We start from the raw sequence: 19838 nt of genomic DNA, 5'->3' as shown, positions 1-19838 counted from the left end.
ACCGTGTACAGAGAGCTGTGGTCAATGATTCCTATCCTGAATGGTCCCGGGTTCAGTGCCGGGTCCCCTATTATTTAATTTACAAATTTATTATTGATATCGAGGATGAGATTAATAGCACCATTTCTATTTTTGCAGATGACACTATGCTATGTAGTACTGTACAGCCTAACGAAGACGTTCAAAAACTACAGGCTAACTTGAACACTCTGAATGTTTGGGCATCAGCTTAGCAAAGGAGGTTCCATGTGAATAAATGTAAAGTTATGTATCTGGGTAATAATAATATACGTGCATCATATGTCATTTGTAGAGAAGAAATTGGGTGTACTTGTAGATCATAGATTAAATAACAACATGCAATGTCAATCAGTTGCTTCTATGGTTAGCAGGATATTGTCATGTATTAAAGGGATTGTCTAACTTCAGAAAATAGCATTCATTATGTAGAGGAAGTTAAAGGGGTTGTCCAGGCTTTTATTATTGATGACCTAGTCTCCGTGTAGGTCATCAATATCAGATCGGCAGGGGGTCCGACACCCGACACCTGCGCCGTTCAGCTCTATGAGGAGACGGTGCACACAGTGCGCATGCGCAGTCTCCCTTCTCTCCACTGGTGTCTATGGAAAAGGCCATAGAGCACAGCAGCTAGGTCGGAAATGACCAACCTCTCTCAGTCGATTGATGCCCCCCTCAGAGTCTGTCAACTGAGAAAAATATCTTTGGGTGCATCATAGAGGCATCCTTAGCAGACAAAAATCTCTCACCAAGAGGTATGCTACCCTAAAGTAGGCTCTGAGAACCTGTTCATAGGGTAGCAGGGAAATAACTTTTTTGTGCCCTCTTCTGGCAAGACCAAGTGTCTAATCAGACCACGCCTGTAAACATTAACATATCTGCCTGAGACATGTTTTGTGTTATTTTCCTTCGTCAATGAGTGTATAATATGTATATATTGGTGTGAACAGGCAATTATGGGAATAGTTTCAGTTGATGAAGGTTTTTTAAATGTTTTCTTTCATTCTTTCTCTTATTTGCATTGTATTCACTGCACAGCACAACATACTGAGGAAAGAAGGCAGAAGAAGGCTTCCTGTCAAATTGCAGGAGGGGAAACCACATGGACATCTTGCTGCAAACCATAGAATACTGCATTTTCTGTTCAGGTAACCATTGCAAGCAGCAAGGGTCAAAGCCAAATAACATCTGATGGGTAGGAGTTTTCTAAAAAGACAACATAACACTGCTCTATTAGTTTACCAGACAACCCCATTACAAAGATAATCAATGACCAAGTAAAGTTCAGTTCACACGATCAACATAGCTTCTGTTTACAATGGAGCAAATGGACACCAATAAATCATAAGGAACTCTACTGACGTAGGCTAAGTTCACACTTCAGTTATTTGGTCAGTTATTTTAATCAGTTATTGTGAGCCAAAACCAGGTGTGGGTCAAAAACACAGAAACAGATGAATATCTTTCCATTATACGTTATCTCTTTTTAGCCTTCAGTACTAGTTTTGGCTTACAATAGCTGATGGAAATAACCAACCAAATAACTGAAGTGTGAATTCAGGCTTAGGCCTCATGCACACGAACGTTTTTTTTCACGGTCCGCAAAAACAGGGTCCGTAGGTCCGTGATCCGTGACCGTTTTTTCGTCCGTGGGTCTTCCTTGATTTTTGGCGGATCCACGGACATGAAAAAAAAGTCATTTTGGTGTCCGCCTGGCCGTGCGGAGCCAAACGGATCCGTCCTGAATTACAATGCAAGTCAATGGGGACGGATCCGTTTGACGTTGACACAATATGGTGCCATTTCAAACGGATCCGTCCCCATTGACTTTCAATGTAAAGTCCGGAGTCCCTTTTATACCATCAGATCGGAGTTTTCTCCAATCCGATGGTATATTTTAACTTGAAGCGTCCCCATCACCATGGGAACGCCTCTATGTTAGAATATACTGTCGGATATGAGTTAGATCGTGAAACCTCATTTCCGACAGTATATTCTAACACAGAGGCGTTCCCATGGTGATGGGGACGCTTCTAGTTAGAATATACTACAAACTGTGTACATGACTGCCCCCTGCTGCCTAGCAGCATCCGATCTCTTACAGGGGGCCGTGATCAGCACAATTAACCCCTCAGGTGCCGCACCTGAAGGGGTTAATTGTACTATCATATCCCCCTGTAAGAGATCAGGGCTGCCAGGCAGCAGGGGGCAGACCCCCCCCCCCCCCTCCCCAGTTTGAATATCATTGGTGGCCAGTGCGGCCCCCCCCCCTTCCTCCATTGTAATAAATCGTTGGTGGCACAGTGTGCGCCCCCCCCCTTCCTCCCTCTATTGTAATAATTCGTTGGTGGCACAGTGTGCCCCCCCCCCCCCCGCCTCCCCCCCCCTTCCTCCCTCTATTGTAATAATTCGTTGGTGGCACAGTGTGCGCCCCCCCCCCCCTTCCTCCCTCTATTGTAATAAATCGTTGGTGGCAATCATTGGCCCCCCTCCCTCTATAGCATTTTCAACATTGGTGGCCAGTGTGCGGCCACCCATCTTGCGCCCCCCCCCCCCCCCCCCCCCCCGATCATTGGTGGCAGCGGGTTACTAGCAATAGTACAAGATTCATACTTACCTGGGAGCTGTGATGTTCGTGTCCGGCCGGGAGCTCCTCCTACTGGTAAGTGACGGTTCATTTAGCAATGCGCCGCACAGACCTGTCACTGTCACTTACCAGTAGGTGGAGCTCCCGGCCGGACACGAACATCGCAGCAGCAGGTAAGTATTAATCTTCTACTATTGTACTATTGCTAAGTAACCATGGCAACGAGGACTGTAGTAGCGTCCTGGTTGCCATGGTTACCGATCGGAGCCCCAGCGAATAAACTGGGACTCCGATCGGAACTCCGCTGCCACCAATGATGATGGGGGGGAGGGGGGGGGGAGATGGGAGGCTGCACACTGGCCACCAACGTTGTTAATGCTATAGAGGGGGGGGGCAATGGGGGGCGCACACTGTGCCACCAACGATTTATTACAATAGAGGGAGGAAGGGGGGGGGGGCGCACACTGTGCCACCAACGAATTATTACAATAGAGGGAGGGGGGGGGGGGCCGCACTGGCCACCAATGATATTCAAACTGGGGAGGGGGGGGGAGGGTCTGCCCCCTGCTGCCTGGCAGCCCTGATCTCTTACAGGGGGATATGATAGTACAATTAACCCTTTCAGGTGCCGCACCTGAAGGGGTTAATTGTGCTGATGAAGGCCCCCTGTAAGAGATCGGGTGCTGCCAGGCAGCAGGGGGCAGTCTTGTACACAGTTTGTAGTGTATTCTAACTAGAAGCGTCCCCATCACCATGGGAACGCTTCTGTGTTAGAATATACTGTCGGTTCTGAGTTTTCACGAAGTGAAAACTCAGCTTTGAAAAAGCTTTTATGCAGACGGATCTTCGGATCCGTCTGTATAAAAACTAAACTACGGCCACGGATCACGGACACGGATGCCAATCTTGTGTGCATCCGTGTTCTTTCACGGACCCATTGACTTGAATGGGTCCGTGAACCGTTGGCCGTGAAAAAAATAGGACAGGTCATATTTTTTTCACGGCCAGGAAACACGGATCACGGATGCGGCTGCAAAACGGTGCATTTTCCGATTTTTCCACGGACCCATTGAAAGTCAATGGGTCCGCGAAAAAAAAACGGAAAACGGCACAACGGCCACGGGTGCACACAACGGTCGTGTGCATGAGGCCTTAGAATGAGCTTCATTATTGGCAGGGTTCTGGTAATTTTGACAGCAAGAATAGTACTTCTGACTGCACTATTCTTGCCATGATGAAAAATACTGAAAACTCTTACAGGATAGCAAAAACAGCAAAATGAACTGAGCCTGGGTGACAAAAAATGCAAGCAAAATATTGTATAGTAACAAGAAGAATAATACAAACAGCTGTTAACTGCTTTACCTGTCGGAGCAATGCTTTAAATGACAAGGATTTCAGCCTCATTGTTAGATTTTCCCCCGACTTTCCAAACATGAAACCCTGAAAAATACAATAAATGAGAAAGTCTAGCACTGTCCTGCCGCAGTTTATCCAGAGATGACTGTTTTCCGAGGTGAAATTATATGATCTGGAAATAATTCTGTGGAGTTCTGTGTATTGGGAGAAATTACAGTACAGCAAAAATTGGTTTACAGTAAATGTACAAAACATTTCCAGTAATTGAAAACAAACTGCTCGAAATATAACATACGGTAAGTCATTTTTCATGAAACAAATTGTTAATGCTGATGTCTGATGATAAGTGAGTACCTAAAAATCTACTCCTTGTACAAATATTTTTTTGTATTTTGGGTGAAGTGTTCTTTTCCATCGGTTTGCATATTCAGTCACATTCTAATTCCTCCGGGATTATGTCTGGGCGCCGCTCCGTTCGCCCGGTATAGGCTCTGGTGTCTGCAGCTCCCTCTGTTGTACTGGGCAGAGTTTTTGTATTAGGGTTGTCCCTTGCTGCAGCGCTGGCCAATCGTAGCGCACAGCTCATAGCCTGGGAGTCCCAGGCTATGAGCTGTGCGCTACGATTGGCCAGCACTGCAGCAAGGGACAACCCTAATACAAAAACTCCGCCCAGTACAACAGAGGGAGCTGCAGACACCGGAACCTATACCGGGCGAGCGGAGCGGCGCCCAGACATACTAGTAAGTGCAGGGGGACCTAATTTGAGACATTTTAGGCCTCGACAGTTTTCCAATGTGGTGAGAAAAATGAGCGTGGCTTCGCAACGCCCGCCACATTTACTATAGCTAAAGTCTATGTCAGCCTGTAGCTGGCGTAGACTTCAGTTTCTGTGGCACAGCAGGGCAGAGATGTGCCTAGTTTATTAGGAAGTTTCAACTCATGGCAGTGCAGGAAGATCAAGACTGGCGGACGGATGCGCCAGTCTTGATATATCACCACTATTTTGTGTCAGAAACATATGGTACTAAAGACTGACAAACAGACAAGTGATTTATTTCTATTTGTATTTTTCTCTCTTTCATTTATAAGTTCATTGTTGCTTTAAATGATTTCATATAGTAAGAAATTAATGCAAGCTTTATATTCTGCAAAGACTGTTCAGGAACAGATCAGCATGCTGCGCTATTCTTCTTGTCAAAATGGCAGGCATCATGCTGAAACTCAACCCATCCCATAATACCGTAAGTCAATGGGGCCCACTGTGTGTCAGAGGATTTCTGCTGCAGTGATGGACTATAAAGCCAGCAATGACAACACTGTTGTGAATTCAGACTTTTAAAGGCATTAGTCAAATGACTATTCCTGACAAGAAACTGTACGTCATAACTGTATAGGAAGAACTGACTGTTGACATAAAAACATTTTTGTACTGCATTATTAAAATCATATCCATAGTGGGAGTTGACGGTTTCAAGCAGGGGCGGATTGGCCATAGACCTTACAGGGACATTTTCCGGTGGGCCAATGCCCAGGGGGCCGCCTGAGCACTCCCCATAGTCAGCCAGTGGAAGTTTTTGGGGACGTATTTTGTGTTGCTGGCAGTATTTTGTTATGGACTGTGGTATTTGGCTCTATTGGGGTGGTATAATGTGCCACAATATGGTATTGCTGGTCCTGCATACATGTGTTGTCCCTGCTTTCCATCAATTTGTACCCGACTACAAAATGGGGCAACTTTTTGTATTTTTTCCAGGGCCACTATAAGTTGCCAGTCCGCCCCTGGTTTCAAGCAAATTAAAACACACATACTGCAGAAGTCTATGGATTTCCTTCGCATATACTGTATGTATGTTTATTAATGCATATTGTGGTGTCATTTATTACATGAAAATCATATATAATAAATCATTAATATATAAATATGTCTTACCATGATGACATTCCCTATACAAATGGCAAATCCCAGGACTACAAATGTTAGTAATGCTTGATTAATCTTTTGAACCTTTCGGATCGGGTCTCTTTCACCAAATGTCTGAAAAATCAGAATGAAGAACATTTCTATTAAGTTATTCGAAAATGCCGATTTTATTCACAATGGAGCTAGTTAGTGAGCAATTATTAAAACTAGACCCAGGAAACATGCACCACAGGTTGACATATGGAAAGTAGAGATGGCCTTGCGATTCGCCCGGCGGTCATTTCGTGGCAAACTTTGCTCGTTCGAGGATCACCAAACAGGCTAACATAACACATCCAACAGGTGGGACAGGACAGCCAATTGAGACATTTCAGCACATGGACATACCACCTACCCTATAAATAAACCCGATTTGGCAGCCATTTTTTTTACATTCTGTGTTTTGCCAGTGTAGGGAAAGGTTGCTGTGTGGAGCAGGGACAGCTTGTTAGGGACACCAAACGCTAGCTAATAGGGCCACAAAAGTCCTTTTAGTGACTGGTATTGGTGTGCTATCGATAGGTGTGACATACTGAGGGGTGTGATATACCTATAATATACTTTCTAACATAGAAAGTATATTATTGTTCATTTGCATTGTGCAGCAGTTATGTCCGGTTCTGCTGCAATACTGCAGCTAGATAGAGGGACAAACGCTATTGGAATAACTAATTGCAACTGGTGTGATATACCTGTTGCCACCCAAGAAAAAAACTGGGTGAGGGGTGTGATATACCTATAATATACCTTCTAACATAGAATGTATATTATTGTGCATTTGTATTGTGCAGCAGTTGTGTGCGGTTCTGCTGAGATACTGCAGCTATATAGAGGGACAAACGCTATTGGGATAACTAATTGCAACTTGTGTGATATACCTGTTGCCCCCCCAAAAAAAATGATTAAGGGGTGCGATATACCTGCTTCCACAAAATACTGATTAAGGGGTTTGATATACCTGCCTTCACAAAATACTGATTGAGGGGTGTGATACACCGGCTTCCACAATATATTGATTGAGTCCTGCGATACACCGGCTTCCACCAAATATTGATTAAGGGATTTGATATACCAGCTTCCAGCAAATACTCATTAAGGGGTTCTATATACCTGTTTCCAAAAAATACTGATAGAGGGGATTGATATACCGGCTTCCACCAAATATTGATTAAGGGGTTTGATATACCAATTCCAGCAAATACTCATTAAGGGGATCTATATACCTATTCCCGCAAAATACTGATAGAGGGGAATGATATACTTGCATACACCACATATTGATAGAGGCCTGCGATACACCAGCTTCCACCAAATATTGATTAAGGGGTTTTTCATATACCAGCTTCTAGCTAATACTCATTAAGGGGTTCTATATACATGTTTCCCCAAAATACTGATAGAGAGGATTGATATACCAGCTTCCACCAAATATAGATTGAGGACTGCGATACACCGGCTTCCACCAAATATTGATTAAGGGGTTTGATAAACCAGCCTCCAGCAAATACTCATTAAGTGGTTCTAAATACCTGTTTCCACAAAATACTGATAGACGGGATTGATATACTTGCTTCCACCAAATATTGATTGAGGCCTGCGATACACTGGCTTCCACCAAATATTGATTAAGGGGTTTGATATACCAGCTTCAACCAAATATTTATTGAGGCCTGCAATATACATGCTTCCACAAATACTGCTCTTCTATAGGGACTTTGTCACAGGGTCATTTTGAAAATGACAGGCAGAGGAAGAGGCAGGCCATTCCACAGGGGTAGTAGGGGTCGGGCAGGTGCACCAGACCAGAGCCTGAGTGGGAAGTTGGAGAAGGTGCGTGCAATTATGTCAAAGGACGCACCAGAGTTGGTTGAGTGGCTCACTTAGCCTTCCGCTTCTGCACCATCCTCATCCTCTGTATCTGCACCCTCCTCACTCTCTGCTGTGTGCACCCCAAAGACACCACCACCACCATTGTCACTCAACTCGAGTCAGAGGAATTATGTTCCCATCCATTCCCAGACCTTAACAATGCACAGCCATTCTTGGCATCGGATGAGGAAGAGGAGGTAGCAACGAAGAGTAGGTTCGTTTCGTGGATGGATTGTAGACACTAACGTTGTATCGCACCTGCTTCTACGGCCCTGGTGGGAATTCAGTTTCTGATGTGAACGTGACGTGGTCTGGGAAAAGATAGCAAACGAAAGTGGTCTACATGTTCTGTAGTGCCGCTTGTCAAAGACTGGAGGCCCGAAACTGTGAGAGAGGATACAATCGCCCCTGACGAAGCTGGACAGGCGAAACCCGGGTGGACTTTCTGTGACGAGAATATATTGATTTTAAAGGCTGAAATTTTATGTCCTTTTTGTAAGTAGAATAAAACTGCTTGATGCGGAATTACCTGGTGGAACTTCACTATTGTGTTATAACTTCTCATATATCAACATATATTGGAACAGTGACGGCTGCCACCCAGCGGTCTGATGACAGTACCCAGATCAGCCCAAGGACGGAGGTCCGCGCTGCTGCTGCCTACTCCGAGATCTCTAATGTCAGTGGTGGTGAAGGTGAGGATGATAAAGTGTCAATGGATGTCACGTGGGTGCCCACAAGAGAGGAAGAGGAGGGGAGTTCAGAGGGAGAGACAGAGCATCAGATTGGGGGTAGAAGGAGGAGAAGCAGGTAGAACTTGCAGTGCACAGGAGGCAAAAGGCAGACTGCAAATGTATCTGGAGCGAGCCATCCACCATGCACTGTCACATCTGGCGCTCCCAGGACGCCAGCACATGGATCTGCAATGTGGGCTTTTTTTAACGTGTCAGCTGCTGACAATAGTGTTGCCATCTGCAGTCTGTGCTGTCAACGCATAAGTCGCGGTAAGCCCAACACTCACCAAGGGACGAACGCCTTAAGAAGGCACCTGGCCTCCCATCACCGAGCCCAGTGGGAGCAATACCGTCAGAACCCACAAAGCCACACTCCCGGCGCTCCACGTCCTGCCTCTTCCCCTTCTCCTCTCTCCTCCCATTTGTCCTCCACTCCACCTTCCACCGTGCCATCGTCGCATTCATCTGGCAAAAGTCAGATAAATATTCTCAAATTATCGAAGTGGCGATATTCGTGAGAAAAATTTGCTATTCGAATATTCGCGCTAAACACTAGTCCCCGGAAGGAAATATTTCTCCCAGAAGGGCATCCCAGAGCTATATGGCCATGTTTAGCGGCAAGTGAATGTATCTCTGGCACACTGTGTCGGTGCCAAGATACATCTGACCACAGACACGTGGTCTAGCAAACATGGGCAGGGAAGGGACATAACTTTTGCTGCTCACTGGGTGAACCTTCTGACGACTGTCAAGCATGTAACTCGTGGCACCCGTGTGGATTTGGTGTTAACGCCACGGATTGCATTCAGGCCTGCCTCTTCTTCTCCTCCTCCTACTCCATCCTCCTTCTCCTCCTCAGCTGACTCCTCCTTTTTCACTGCTACCGCCTCTTCTGCTGCGCCCCCCAAGCTCCCCAGAACCTATTCGACGTCCTAGGTGAGATGTTGCCATGCTGTGCTGCGGCTGTTGTGCCTGGAAGCCAAGAGCCACACCGGTTCTGCACTGCTTTCAGCTCTGCGGTCACAGGCCGATCAGTGGCTAACCCTGCTCAATTTGACAGTTAGTAAAGTGGCGTGCGACAACGGTGCCAATCTGCTGAGCGTGCTAAAACAGGGCAAAATGACACACGTGCCGTGCATGGCACACGTCCTGAACTTAGTCGTCCAGCGATTCGTTGACAAATACCTCGAGGTCCAGGAAAATCTCTGGCCATTTTAGAAGATCTTACACGGCCATGGCTCGACTTGCTGACTTTCAGCGGCAACACCACTTGCCCGTCAGATGTCTGATTCGTGACAGCCCGAAGCGCTGGAACTCCACCTTCTATATGCTTGATAGGCTGCTCCAGCAACAATGTGCCGTTAATGACTACCTGTACAAACTCTGCAGCAGGACAGGTTCTGGGGAGCTTGGTTTATTTTCACCACGCCAGTGGCTGATCAAGTGTGACGCATGCAGACTTCTGCGGCCATTTGATGAGGTGACCAAACTGGTCAGTCACAGCCAGGGCACCGTCAGTGACATCGTACCTTACGCCTTCTTTCTGGAGAGTGCATTGCGTCGTGTCATTGATCAAGCCGTCGAGGAGCAGGAGATGGAAGATTAGGAAGTCGCAATGCTTAATGAATTTCCAGGGGGAGCTACTCCATCTGAGACAAGTCAGCAGGAGTCTGAAGAAGAGTCAGAGGAGGATGGTGGCTGAAGGGAGGAGGAGGAGCAAAAAGAGAAGGCTTTGAGGGGGAATTTAAACTTTTCGGAGATCCCTAGTGTTGTCCGTGGCTGGGGGGAGGAGACCAAGGACAACATACTCCTGGGCGATGAGCAGGAGCCAGGGCGCTCCAACGCTTCCAATTTAGTGCAAATGGGGGCCTTCATGCTCCAGTGTTTGAGGAGGGACCCCTGTATAAAAAGCATAATGGGCAAGGACTTGTACTGGGTGGCAACGTACTTAGACCCCCGGTACAAGCACAAAATGGCGGACATGTTACCAGCATCACAGAGGGCAGTAAGATGCAGAATTTCCAGGCCTTGCTGCGAGAGATGCTGCATTCTGCTGTTAGGGACGCTGGCAGAGGAATTTCCACCCACAGAGAAACAGGTGTGGGTACCAATCCTACCGCGCATGCAAGAAGAGGGCGGTTTGAAGATGTGTTTGTCACTTCGGATATGAGATTATTCTTGCAGCCATCGACAGCCACCCTCCGGATCCAGCCTCAGGGAACGCCTAGACCGTCAGGTTTCTGACTACATAGGGTTAACGGCCGATGTGGACGCTCTGAGAACCGAGGAACCCCTGGACCACTGGGTGTGCAGGCTTGACCTATGGCCAGAGCTGGCAGAATTAGCCATGGAACTCTTGGCTTGCCCTCGTCGAGTGTTCTGTCCAAAAGTACGTTTAGCGCAGCAGGGGGATCATGACCGATAAGTGCACTCGCCTAGCTTACTAAAAATGTAAGGGGCATGGATCTCGGAGGAATTCAACACCTGTGATGACCACGTTTAATTGAATTTCCTCATGCCAGCCCACACATATCCGCCACCACCCAGAACAAATAATGGTCCCTGTCTGATGTAAATACAGCAGCATAAAAGGCTTTTTCTGTCCGTTGAATGCCTAATGTTTAGGGCCTGTACTTCACTGGCCTGCAGTAAAATTGATATCCAATGATCGTCTAATATACCTCCAGCCACATAATCACTTGATCTTTTCTGTACAGTGAATGCATAATGTTCGGGGGCCTGTAATCTAACTGGCCAACGGGAAAATTGTTAGACAGTGACCGCCTAATGTACCTCCAGCCACTTAATAACTTGTTCTTTTCTGTATGGTGAATGCCTAATGTTTGGGACCTGTACTCCAATGGCCTGCAGTAAAATTTATATTCAATGACCGTCTAATATACCTCCAGCCACATAATTACTTGATCTTTTCTGTATGGTGAATGCATTATTTTTGGGGCCTGTAATCTAACTGGCCAACAGTAAAATTGTTATACAGTGACCGCCTAATGTACCTCCAGCCATATAATCACTTGTTCTTTTCTGTATGGTACAGGCTTAATGTTTGGGGCCTGTACTCCACTGGCCTGCAGTAAATGACCGTCTAATATACCTCCAGCCACATAATCACTTGATCTTTTCTGTCCGGTGAATGCCTAATGTTTGGGGCCTGTACTCCACTGACCTGCAGTAAAATTGATATTCAATGACCATCTAATTATACCTCCAGCCACATAATCACTTGATCTTTTCTGTACGGTGAATGCATAATGTTTGGAGCCTGTAGTCCACTCGCCTGCAGTAAAATTGTTATCCAATGACCATCTAATATACCTCCAGCCACATAATCATTTGATCTTTTCTATACAGTGAATGCATAATGTTTGGGGCCTAAACTCCACTGGCCAGCAGTAAAATTTATATCCAATGACTGTCTAATATACCTCCAGCCACATAATCACTTGATCTTTTCTGTACAGTGAATGCATAATTTTTGAGGCCTTTAATCTAACTGTCCAACAGTAAAATTGTTATACAGTGACCGCCTAATGTACCTCCAGCCACATAATCACTTGTCCTTTTCTGTACGGTGAATGCCTACTGTTTGGGGCCTGTATTCCAGTCGCCTTCAGTAAAATTTGTATTCATTGACCGCATAATGTACCTCGAGCCACATAATCACAATTTCTTTTATGTCAGGTGAATGAGAAATTTTTAAGGTCCGTACTCCCATGGCCTAAAATAAAAAATTTCTAGGCTACAGCAGGGCACATTTTTGAGAATTTCCCTTTAAGACGCATAAAAATGGCCCCTGATTAAAATACATATTTTTTGTGGGAATTTTTGTCATTGATCCCCCTCTAGTATGTCACTGTCCATGTTGTGGGACTATTTGTGCACTTCTAGTAAGTATTTGGTGGCTGCAAATATGACCTGAAGGTTTTTCAGGTTTGCCTGCCATTAAAGTGAATAGGGCCTGCCGCGAACTTGCGGTTCGTGAACTTTTGATTGCGTTTTCGCGATCACGTTCGTGAATCGTCCCGGCCGATGTTCACTAATGGAGAGCACTACAACATTTTACTACCAGACAAAATTTCCCAGTCACCAACTTGATGGTGCCTCCGTACATAAGGAGTCCATAGAAGGCTCAGAATATAAATCTTTAAAGGGGTTGTCCCATGAAAAATATTATGCAGGTTTCAAATCAGTAACTGGATCTGAATACTTTTGTAATTGTATATAATTCAAAGTTTTGTATAGCCACTGAGTTATTCCAATGTATCTGCATAGCGCCACCTGCTGTTCTTTTTTTTTATTTCTCTGTCCACCTTGCTGAGGTGGACACCCATGCCAAGTTCCATCCTTCAACTCTTTCCTGAACTGTGATAGGGAGAGAGCTGCAGCTGAAATGAAATGCCTCAAGCTTCAGCAGAAAGATTTAGATTTAGCAGAGCAATTGGAGCAATGAATAAGGAGATCTCTGGATCCATGAAGTAAGGGGATGGTTCTTGCTTTGTGAAAAAGAGATTGTCATGTACTACTGATTTTCATTTTTTGCATTTATCGTGGAATAACACCTTTAAAGGAATAAGTGCCAGAGGGTCAGTAAGCCACTCTTCATGGGTCAGGGTATTTAGATGCAGGGTGGCAGATAAATATTTGGGTAATTCATTGTTCATTAAAAATAAAAAAATAAAAAAATCTTTATTAGGCCTCATGCACACGGCCGTTGTTTGGGTCCGCATCCGAGCCGCCGTTTTGGCGCCTCGGATGATGACCCATTCACTTCAATGGGGCCGCAAAAGATGCGGACAGCACTCTGTGTGCTGTCCGCATCCGTTGCACCATTCCGTGACCCCGCAAAAAAAATATAGCATGTCCTATTCTTGTCCGTTTTGCGGACAAGAATAGGCATGTCTACAATGGGCCGCCTGTTCCGTTCCGCAAATTGTGGAAAGCACATTATTGTTATCATTATCCTTGCGCTGTTTGCTCTTCCCCAGTGTGTACACTCGCTTTTCAGTAAAAGTTCGGGTTCGAGTTCGGTGTTCGGTGTTCGTTGATTTAATGGCGCTTTTCGAAAGGCTGCAGAGCGTTTAACTCTTGTGCCCTTAGAAGCCATCACATCCATGCCTACTAATGGCATGGCTGTGATTGGCCAGTGCAGCATGTGACCCAGCCTCTATATAAGCTGGAGTCATGTAGCGCTGCACGTCACTCTGCTCTTACTAGTGTAGGGAGAGGATGCTGCTGCTGTATGGGAGAGAATAGGAAAGAATCTGTTATCAGAAGTGCTTGTTAACTCTGTGATCTACAGCGATTTTGTTTTGTGGGTGCAGTGCACCATTTTTTTTATCCTGCCCTGAGCCCAGTGACACAAAAAAATTACTTTTATCCGTCTGTTAGTTAGGTGGGCGTCGGCGGCCATTTTGTGCAAATTCAGTGCACGAGCACAGCATATGTGCATTTGTGCATTTAGGTTTAAAAAAAACCACCCATTTTTGGGTCCTTTGCTGAATTTGTGACAGTCAAATACAAGCTTTAAATACTGCAGTTATATTCAGGGTTTAAAAAAACTCAAATTTTTTGCAAGATAATACATTTTGGGTCCTTTGCTGAATGTGTGACAGTCAAATACAAGCTATAAATACAGCAGTTATATTCTGGGTTTAAAAAAACACACATTTTTTGCAAGACCCTACATCTGGGGCATTTGCTGCATTTGTCATAGTCAAATACAAGCGTTAAATACTGCAGCTATATTCTGGTATAAAAAAACACCCATTTTGGGCAAGATAATACATTTGCGGCCTTTGTTGCATTTGTGACAGTCAAATACAAGCTTTAAATACTGCAGTTATAATCTGGGTTTAAAAAAACACCTATTTTTTGCAAGATAATACATTTTGGGTCCTTTGCTGAATTTGTGACAGTAAAATACAAACTTTATATACAGCAGTTATATTCAGGGTTTAAAAAAACACCAATTTTTTGCAAGATAATAAATTTTGGGTCCTTTGCTGAATTTCTGACAGTCAAATACAAGCTATAAATACAGCAGTTATATTCTGGGTTTAAAAAAACACCTATTTTGTGCAAGACCCTACATCTGGGGCCTTTGCTGCATTTGTCACAGTAAAATACAAGCGTTAGATACTGCTGTTATATTCTGGTTTTAAAAAAACACCCATTTTGGGCAAGATAATACATTTGCGGTATTTCAGGCAGTCCAATACAAGCGTTAGATACTGCTGTTTAGAGTTGAGCGAACACCTAGATGTTCGGGTTCGGGGAGTTCGGCCGAACTTTAAAAAAAAGTTCGGGTTCGGGACCCGAACTTGATCCGAACTTGGACCCGAACCCCATTGAAGTCAATGGGGACCCGAACTTCACTTTATTATTTTCCGTTATAACATGGTTATAACGGAAAATAATAGTATTAGCTTTTTCGCACCCGAACAGTTCGGGTTTGCTCAATCCTAATTTTGGGTCATTTGCTGAATTTGTGACAGTCAAATACAAGCTGTAAATACTGCAGTTATATTTTAGGTTTAAAAAAAAACACCCATTTTCTGCAAGATAATACATTTTGGGTCCTTTGCTGAATTTGTGACAGTCAAATACAAGCTATAAATACAGCAGTTATATTCTGGGTTTAAAAAAACACCAGATTTTTGCAAGATAATACATTTTGGGTCCTTTGCTGAATTTGTGACAGTCAAATACAAGCTATAAATACAGCAGTTATATTCTGGGTTTAAAAAAAAAACACCAGTTTTGTGCAAGACCCTACATCTGGGGCCTTTGCTGCATTTGTCACAGTCAAATACTAGCGTTAGATACTGCTGTTATATTCTGGTTTTAAAAAAAACACCCATTTTGGGCAAGATAATATATTTGCGGCCCTTGCTGCATTTCTGACAGTCAAATACTAGCGTTAGATACTGCTGTTATATTCTGGTTTTAAAAAAAACACCCATTTTGGGCAAGATAATATATTTGCGGCCCTTGCTGCATTTCTGACAGTCCAATACAAGCGTTAGATACTACTGTTATATTCTGGTATTAAAAAACACCCATTTTGGGCAAGATAATACATTTGCGGCCTTTGCTGCATTTGTGACAGTCCAGTACAAGCATTAGATACTGCTGTTATATTCTGGTATAAAAAAAACACACCCATTTTGTGGCAAGATAATACATTTGCGGCCTTTGCTGCATTTCTGACAGTCCAATACAAGCGTTAGATACTGCTGTTATATTTTGGTTTTAAATAAACACCCATTTTGTGCAAGATAATACATTTTGGGCCTTTGCTGCATTTGGGACAGTCCAATACAAGTATTAGATAGTGCTGTTATATTCAGGTATTAAAAAAAACACCCATTTTGTGGCAAGATAATACATTTGCGGCCTTTGCTGCATTTCTGACTGGCCAATACAAGCGTTAGATACTGCTGTTATATTCTGGTTTTAAAAGAACACTCATTTTGTGCAAGATCCTACATCTGGGGCCTTTGCTGCATTTGCCACAGTCAAATACAACCAGTCAATACTGCAGTTACATTGTTGGTTGACAAATTAACATTTTTTGTGACCGTGAAGTAATTGTATAAAATTTGCCTGTAACACTGTTGTGTGACCTCAAGAAATGTTTCTTCTTTTTGACACCGGCACTGCCTTACTCTCAGTGAACTTAATTGTTGACTATTAGCGGTTACATTGTCGCCTGACATAAACCATCTGATAGTTTGGTGGGTGAACGCAAAGTATGAGCAGAGCGTCAAATATGGGACGTGGCCCCGGTCGTGGTGCTGCTGGTGGAGCTCCTGTTGCAGGGAGAGGAAGTGGTCGATCTGTGCCAGCTACATGCACATGTGAAACACCTTCCTCTGCTCTGCATAGGTGACAGGGACCAAATTTTTGTAAAATCGTCTGTTCAATTGGTGGGTGACATGAACAAAGTTTTGCCTTGAATAAACCCCTGCTCTGCATAGGTGACAGGGACTTAAATTTCTAAAATATGTCTTTCATTTATGCGCACCCCCTCCTTTCATTCGATCCTTCCACTTTAACAACTTGTCCCACATTTCCGATCGATTACATTTCAGCCATTGACCTCCCTTGGATGTGTTATCCCTTTCTCAGGCTCCCTCTCCAGCCTGGAACCCGGATTCCCCGCTACCCGTGATCACCATGGTAGGCACAGAAAAGAACATCGAAAGTTGATAGAAAAGATATCCAATTGGATCGTGGACGTCACGGGGACTGGTTGAGCAGTATGTGTGCACACGCCTACACGTATTGACTGATGAGTCTGCCCCCTTCAACTTCTGGGTCTCCAAATTGGGCACATGCCTGAGCTTGCCCTTTACGCCTTGGAGGTGCTGGCCTGCCCTGCAGCCAGTGTATTGTCTGAAAGTTTGTTTAGCACGGATGGAGGGGTTTATCACAGGTTATATTTCCCAATGTTTTGGGGTGTAACCTAATTTAAACAAAAAAAAAAAAATAATAAAAACTTTAACCAAAAACTAGTGTTGGCTACCGGACTGGCATCCTGCTTAGTGCAGGAGCGCACGGTGTCATTGGTTGCTATGACGGCGTGCGCTTTGTGCTGCTGCTGTACAGCAATACACTCGTATCGATTATACGAGTGTATTACTGTAATGCAGTGGCGGCACAAAGCGCACGGCGTCATAGCAACCAATGGCGCCGTGCTCTCCTGCACTAAGCTGGATGCCATTCCGGTATCTCATGGACCGTGTTCCATGGACATATGCATGAGGCTTAATACAGATATTTTACCAGAGAAGTGGCCTTAATCGATTGGATCTGAGTCTGAGTCTAGTTTCAACTTATGATGGGTCAGAAAAGACCATTGTATTTTTAAAATATTGTATCCTGAGGCCATTGTATCTTGAGGGATCACTGTATGTGATTTTGAGTGTATCACATTAGTTCACAACCACTTGTACCCAATCTGCTACATTATCGCTATAGTGAGGTTGGACTACATCTATATACCACCCAAATTATCAGAACCTCTTGTAGCCTGTTTTTCGAAGTTGATTGTGGGTCATATACCCCAAGGTTTTAGTATATTTAATATCTAATAAAGATTTTTTTTTGTTAGTTTAATTCATTGTTCATGTAATATCTGGAAATGGAATCTGCCATATTGGATATTTTCTGCAGTAGGTTGTTGAAATCTAAAATTGATGGTGGGAATAACTAATTGCAGCAGATCGAACCTGAGAAACGGGATGCTTTTTTCAGGCTCATTTATTAAGACTGGAAAGTTATGTGGAGCCGCAGGCCATACAACAAACTTGAATCTATACCTTACTGGCGTACATTCAAGCCATTTCTTTGCCAAAAACTGGCTTAGAAAAGGATGAATGAGAGGGACTGCTGGCCTGCCCTTCTCCTTGCCCACGTCTCACCCCTTTTCTCAACCTGTCGGAAAAGCCTTGCAAGTGGGGAAAAGTCAAAGATTTTGTCCCAAAATGCCAACTGATATGTTATATACGGCATATATCAGTTACTAAATAAGCCCCTTGGTTAGTGTTGAGTGAATCGAAGTTAACGGAGTGGACTTTGATCAGAATTTCAGGAAAAATTTGATTTGCTGTGAAGCCGAATTTCCTTGTGGTTCGTGATAATGAATAAATTTTCTCTGAAATGGAGTTAAAAAAAAAACATACCTCAACCATTTGAGTACCAAGAGGCCGCTGCTGCCATCTTGCTTGCAGATCCCACACAAAATCTGTAATATGATGTCGGCCGAAGTGATGATGTCATCATGGGGCGAGCGAGCATTCGCTCTAGAACTTCAAGCAAGATGGCCGCGGCAGCCTTTTCTTGCTCAAATGGATGAGGTAAGTACAATTTAATTTTTTTTGTTTTTGTTTTTTAATGAGCAACCACTAATTACCTGTCATTGCCCCAGTCACAAAGCAAATTTTTTTGTACAGTTTGGCGAAGCAGTCAAATTGAATTTTTAAGAACTTCGCTCATCTCTACCTTTGGTGTTAATAATGTCTGTACATTGTTAGAAAAGCAGCTAGGAGTATAGGGCAAAACAACAAAAACAAGTACAGCAGACTTTAAAATACATATACAGTCTGTATCTAATATCACAGTGTTAACCATTAAGTAAATGACAGAACAAATAGGGAAGTATAATGAGTTCCACTAGTTTTAAGGAACATGGAGATTAGATACCTACAGCAATAATGTTTGAAAAATCAGCTGCAAATAACGGAGGTATGCACCCGGTTACTGCAGCAGCTAGCATTCCAGTCACAATGAATATCCACTCTGGTTTGTTTAACTGTAGAATTCTTCGAAAAGGAGCAGCAGAACGCCTCTGACACTCCTGCAGGAAACAGTAGATGAAGACAGCAGTGAAAGGTATGCTGAACAGCATGAATATTATTATTATTATTATTATTATTATTATTATTACTTCTACTAATACTATTGCTGGTGACAGTAATGATAATTTAGTATTCTAATTCTAACTATAATCATTTTCTTAACATTAATAAGATGGGTTATGATCTGGAAAATGACACTATAGCAGGCAATATACTTCATTACCACTAGATGCAGCACTTACTCTGAAAATTTACATATAAAAGTTCTAACGTTAAAGAGATCATATTTATCAAATGAAAGGCATCAGAAAGTCTCCCAAAAATGTATGTCTGTGTTTTAAGAGCCCTTTACACTGCCCGATATTCAAACAAGTTATGGCTAATGAGCCTTTGATAATCTGCCTGTGTAACACCCCAGAGTGGCATTACCACCTTTGCTCCTTGCTACTGCCTCCTATGGGCTAATACCACGTGTCATCCTATGTAGTAATGTCCAGATCCTGCAAAATGTGTATTCATATTACTGATTTTGTAACTGTTCAAGTGTAATGTGCCTGGTTCACAAGCAGATGGCGGCATAATTGGCAGAGCTATTTTACCTAGGATGGAACCCTTCTTTCCATTCTAGGGCCCCTTTCACACAGGCGAGTATTCCGCGCGGATGCGATGCGTGAGGTGAACGCATTGCACCCGCACTGAATACCGACCCATTCATCTCTATGGGGCTGTTCACATGAGCGGTGATTTTCACGCATCACTTGTGCGTTGCGTTAAAATCGCAGCATGCTCTATATTCTGAGTTTTTCACGCAACGCAGGCCCCATAGAAGTGAATGGGGTTGCGTGAAAATCGCAAGCATCCGCAAGCAAGTGCGGATGCGGTGCGATTTTCACGCATGGTTGCTAGGTGACCGTCTATTCACTGTATTATTT

At 43.9% G+C, this 19838-nt stretch overlaps 2 protein-coding genes across 2 annotated transcripts in view; both read right to left on the bottom strand.

Annotated features, from left to right (window-relative positions):
* LOC121002302 (ATP-binding cassette sub-family B member 5-like) overlaps positions 1 to 19838 on the bottom strand; it is a 1125761-nt gene that overhangs the window by 789442 nt on the left and 316481 nt on the right. The window lies entirely within an intron of this gene.
* The window catches only part of LOC121002304 (ATP-dependent translocase ABCB1-like), a 159134-nt gene that overhangs the window by 110092 nt on the left and 29204 nt on the right, over positions 1 to 19838 (bottom strand). The window contains exons 7-9 of the mRNA XM_040433705.1: positions 18756 to 18905; positions 5895 to 5999; positions 3971 to 4048 (exon numbers count right to left, since the gene is read on the bottom strand). Of these exons, the coding sequence (XP_040289639.1) occupies positions 3971 to 4048; positions 5895 to 5999; positions 18756 to 18905 (333 nt within the window). The remainder of the gene's footprint in view (positions 1 to 3970; positions 4049 to 5894; positions 6000 to 18755; positions 18906 to 19838) is intronic.

Source organism: Bufo bufo, chromosome 5 (genome assembly GCF_905171765.1).
Source record: "Bufo bufo chromosome 5, aBufBuf1.1, whole genome shotgun sequence".
Taxonomy (NCBI): domain Eukaryota; kingdom Metazoa; phylum Chordata; class Amphibia; order Anura; family Bufonidae; genus Bufo; species Bufo bufo.
The sequence above is the reverse complement of the archived record's forward strand: the minus strand, read 5'-3'. Positions and strand labels throughout refer to the sequence as shown.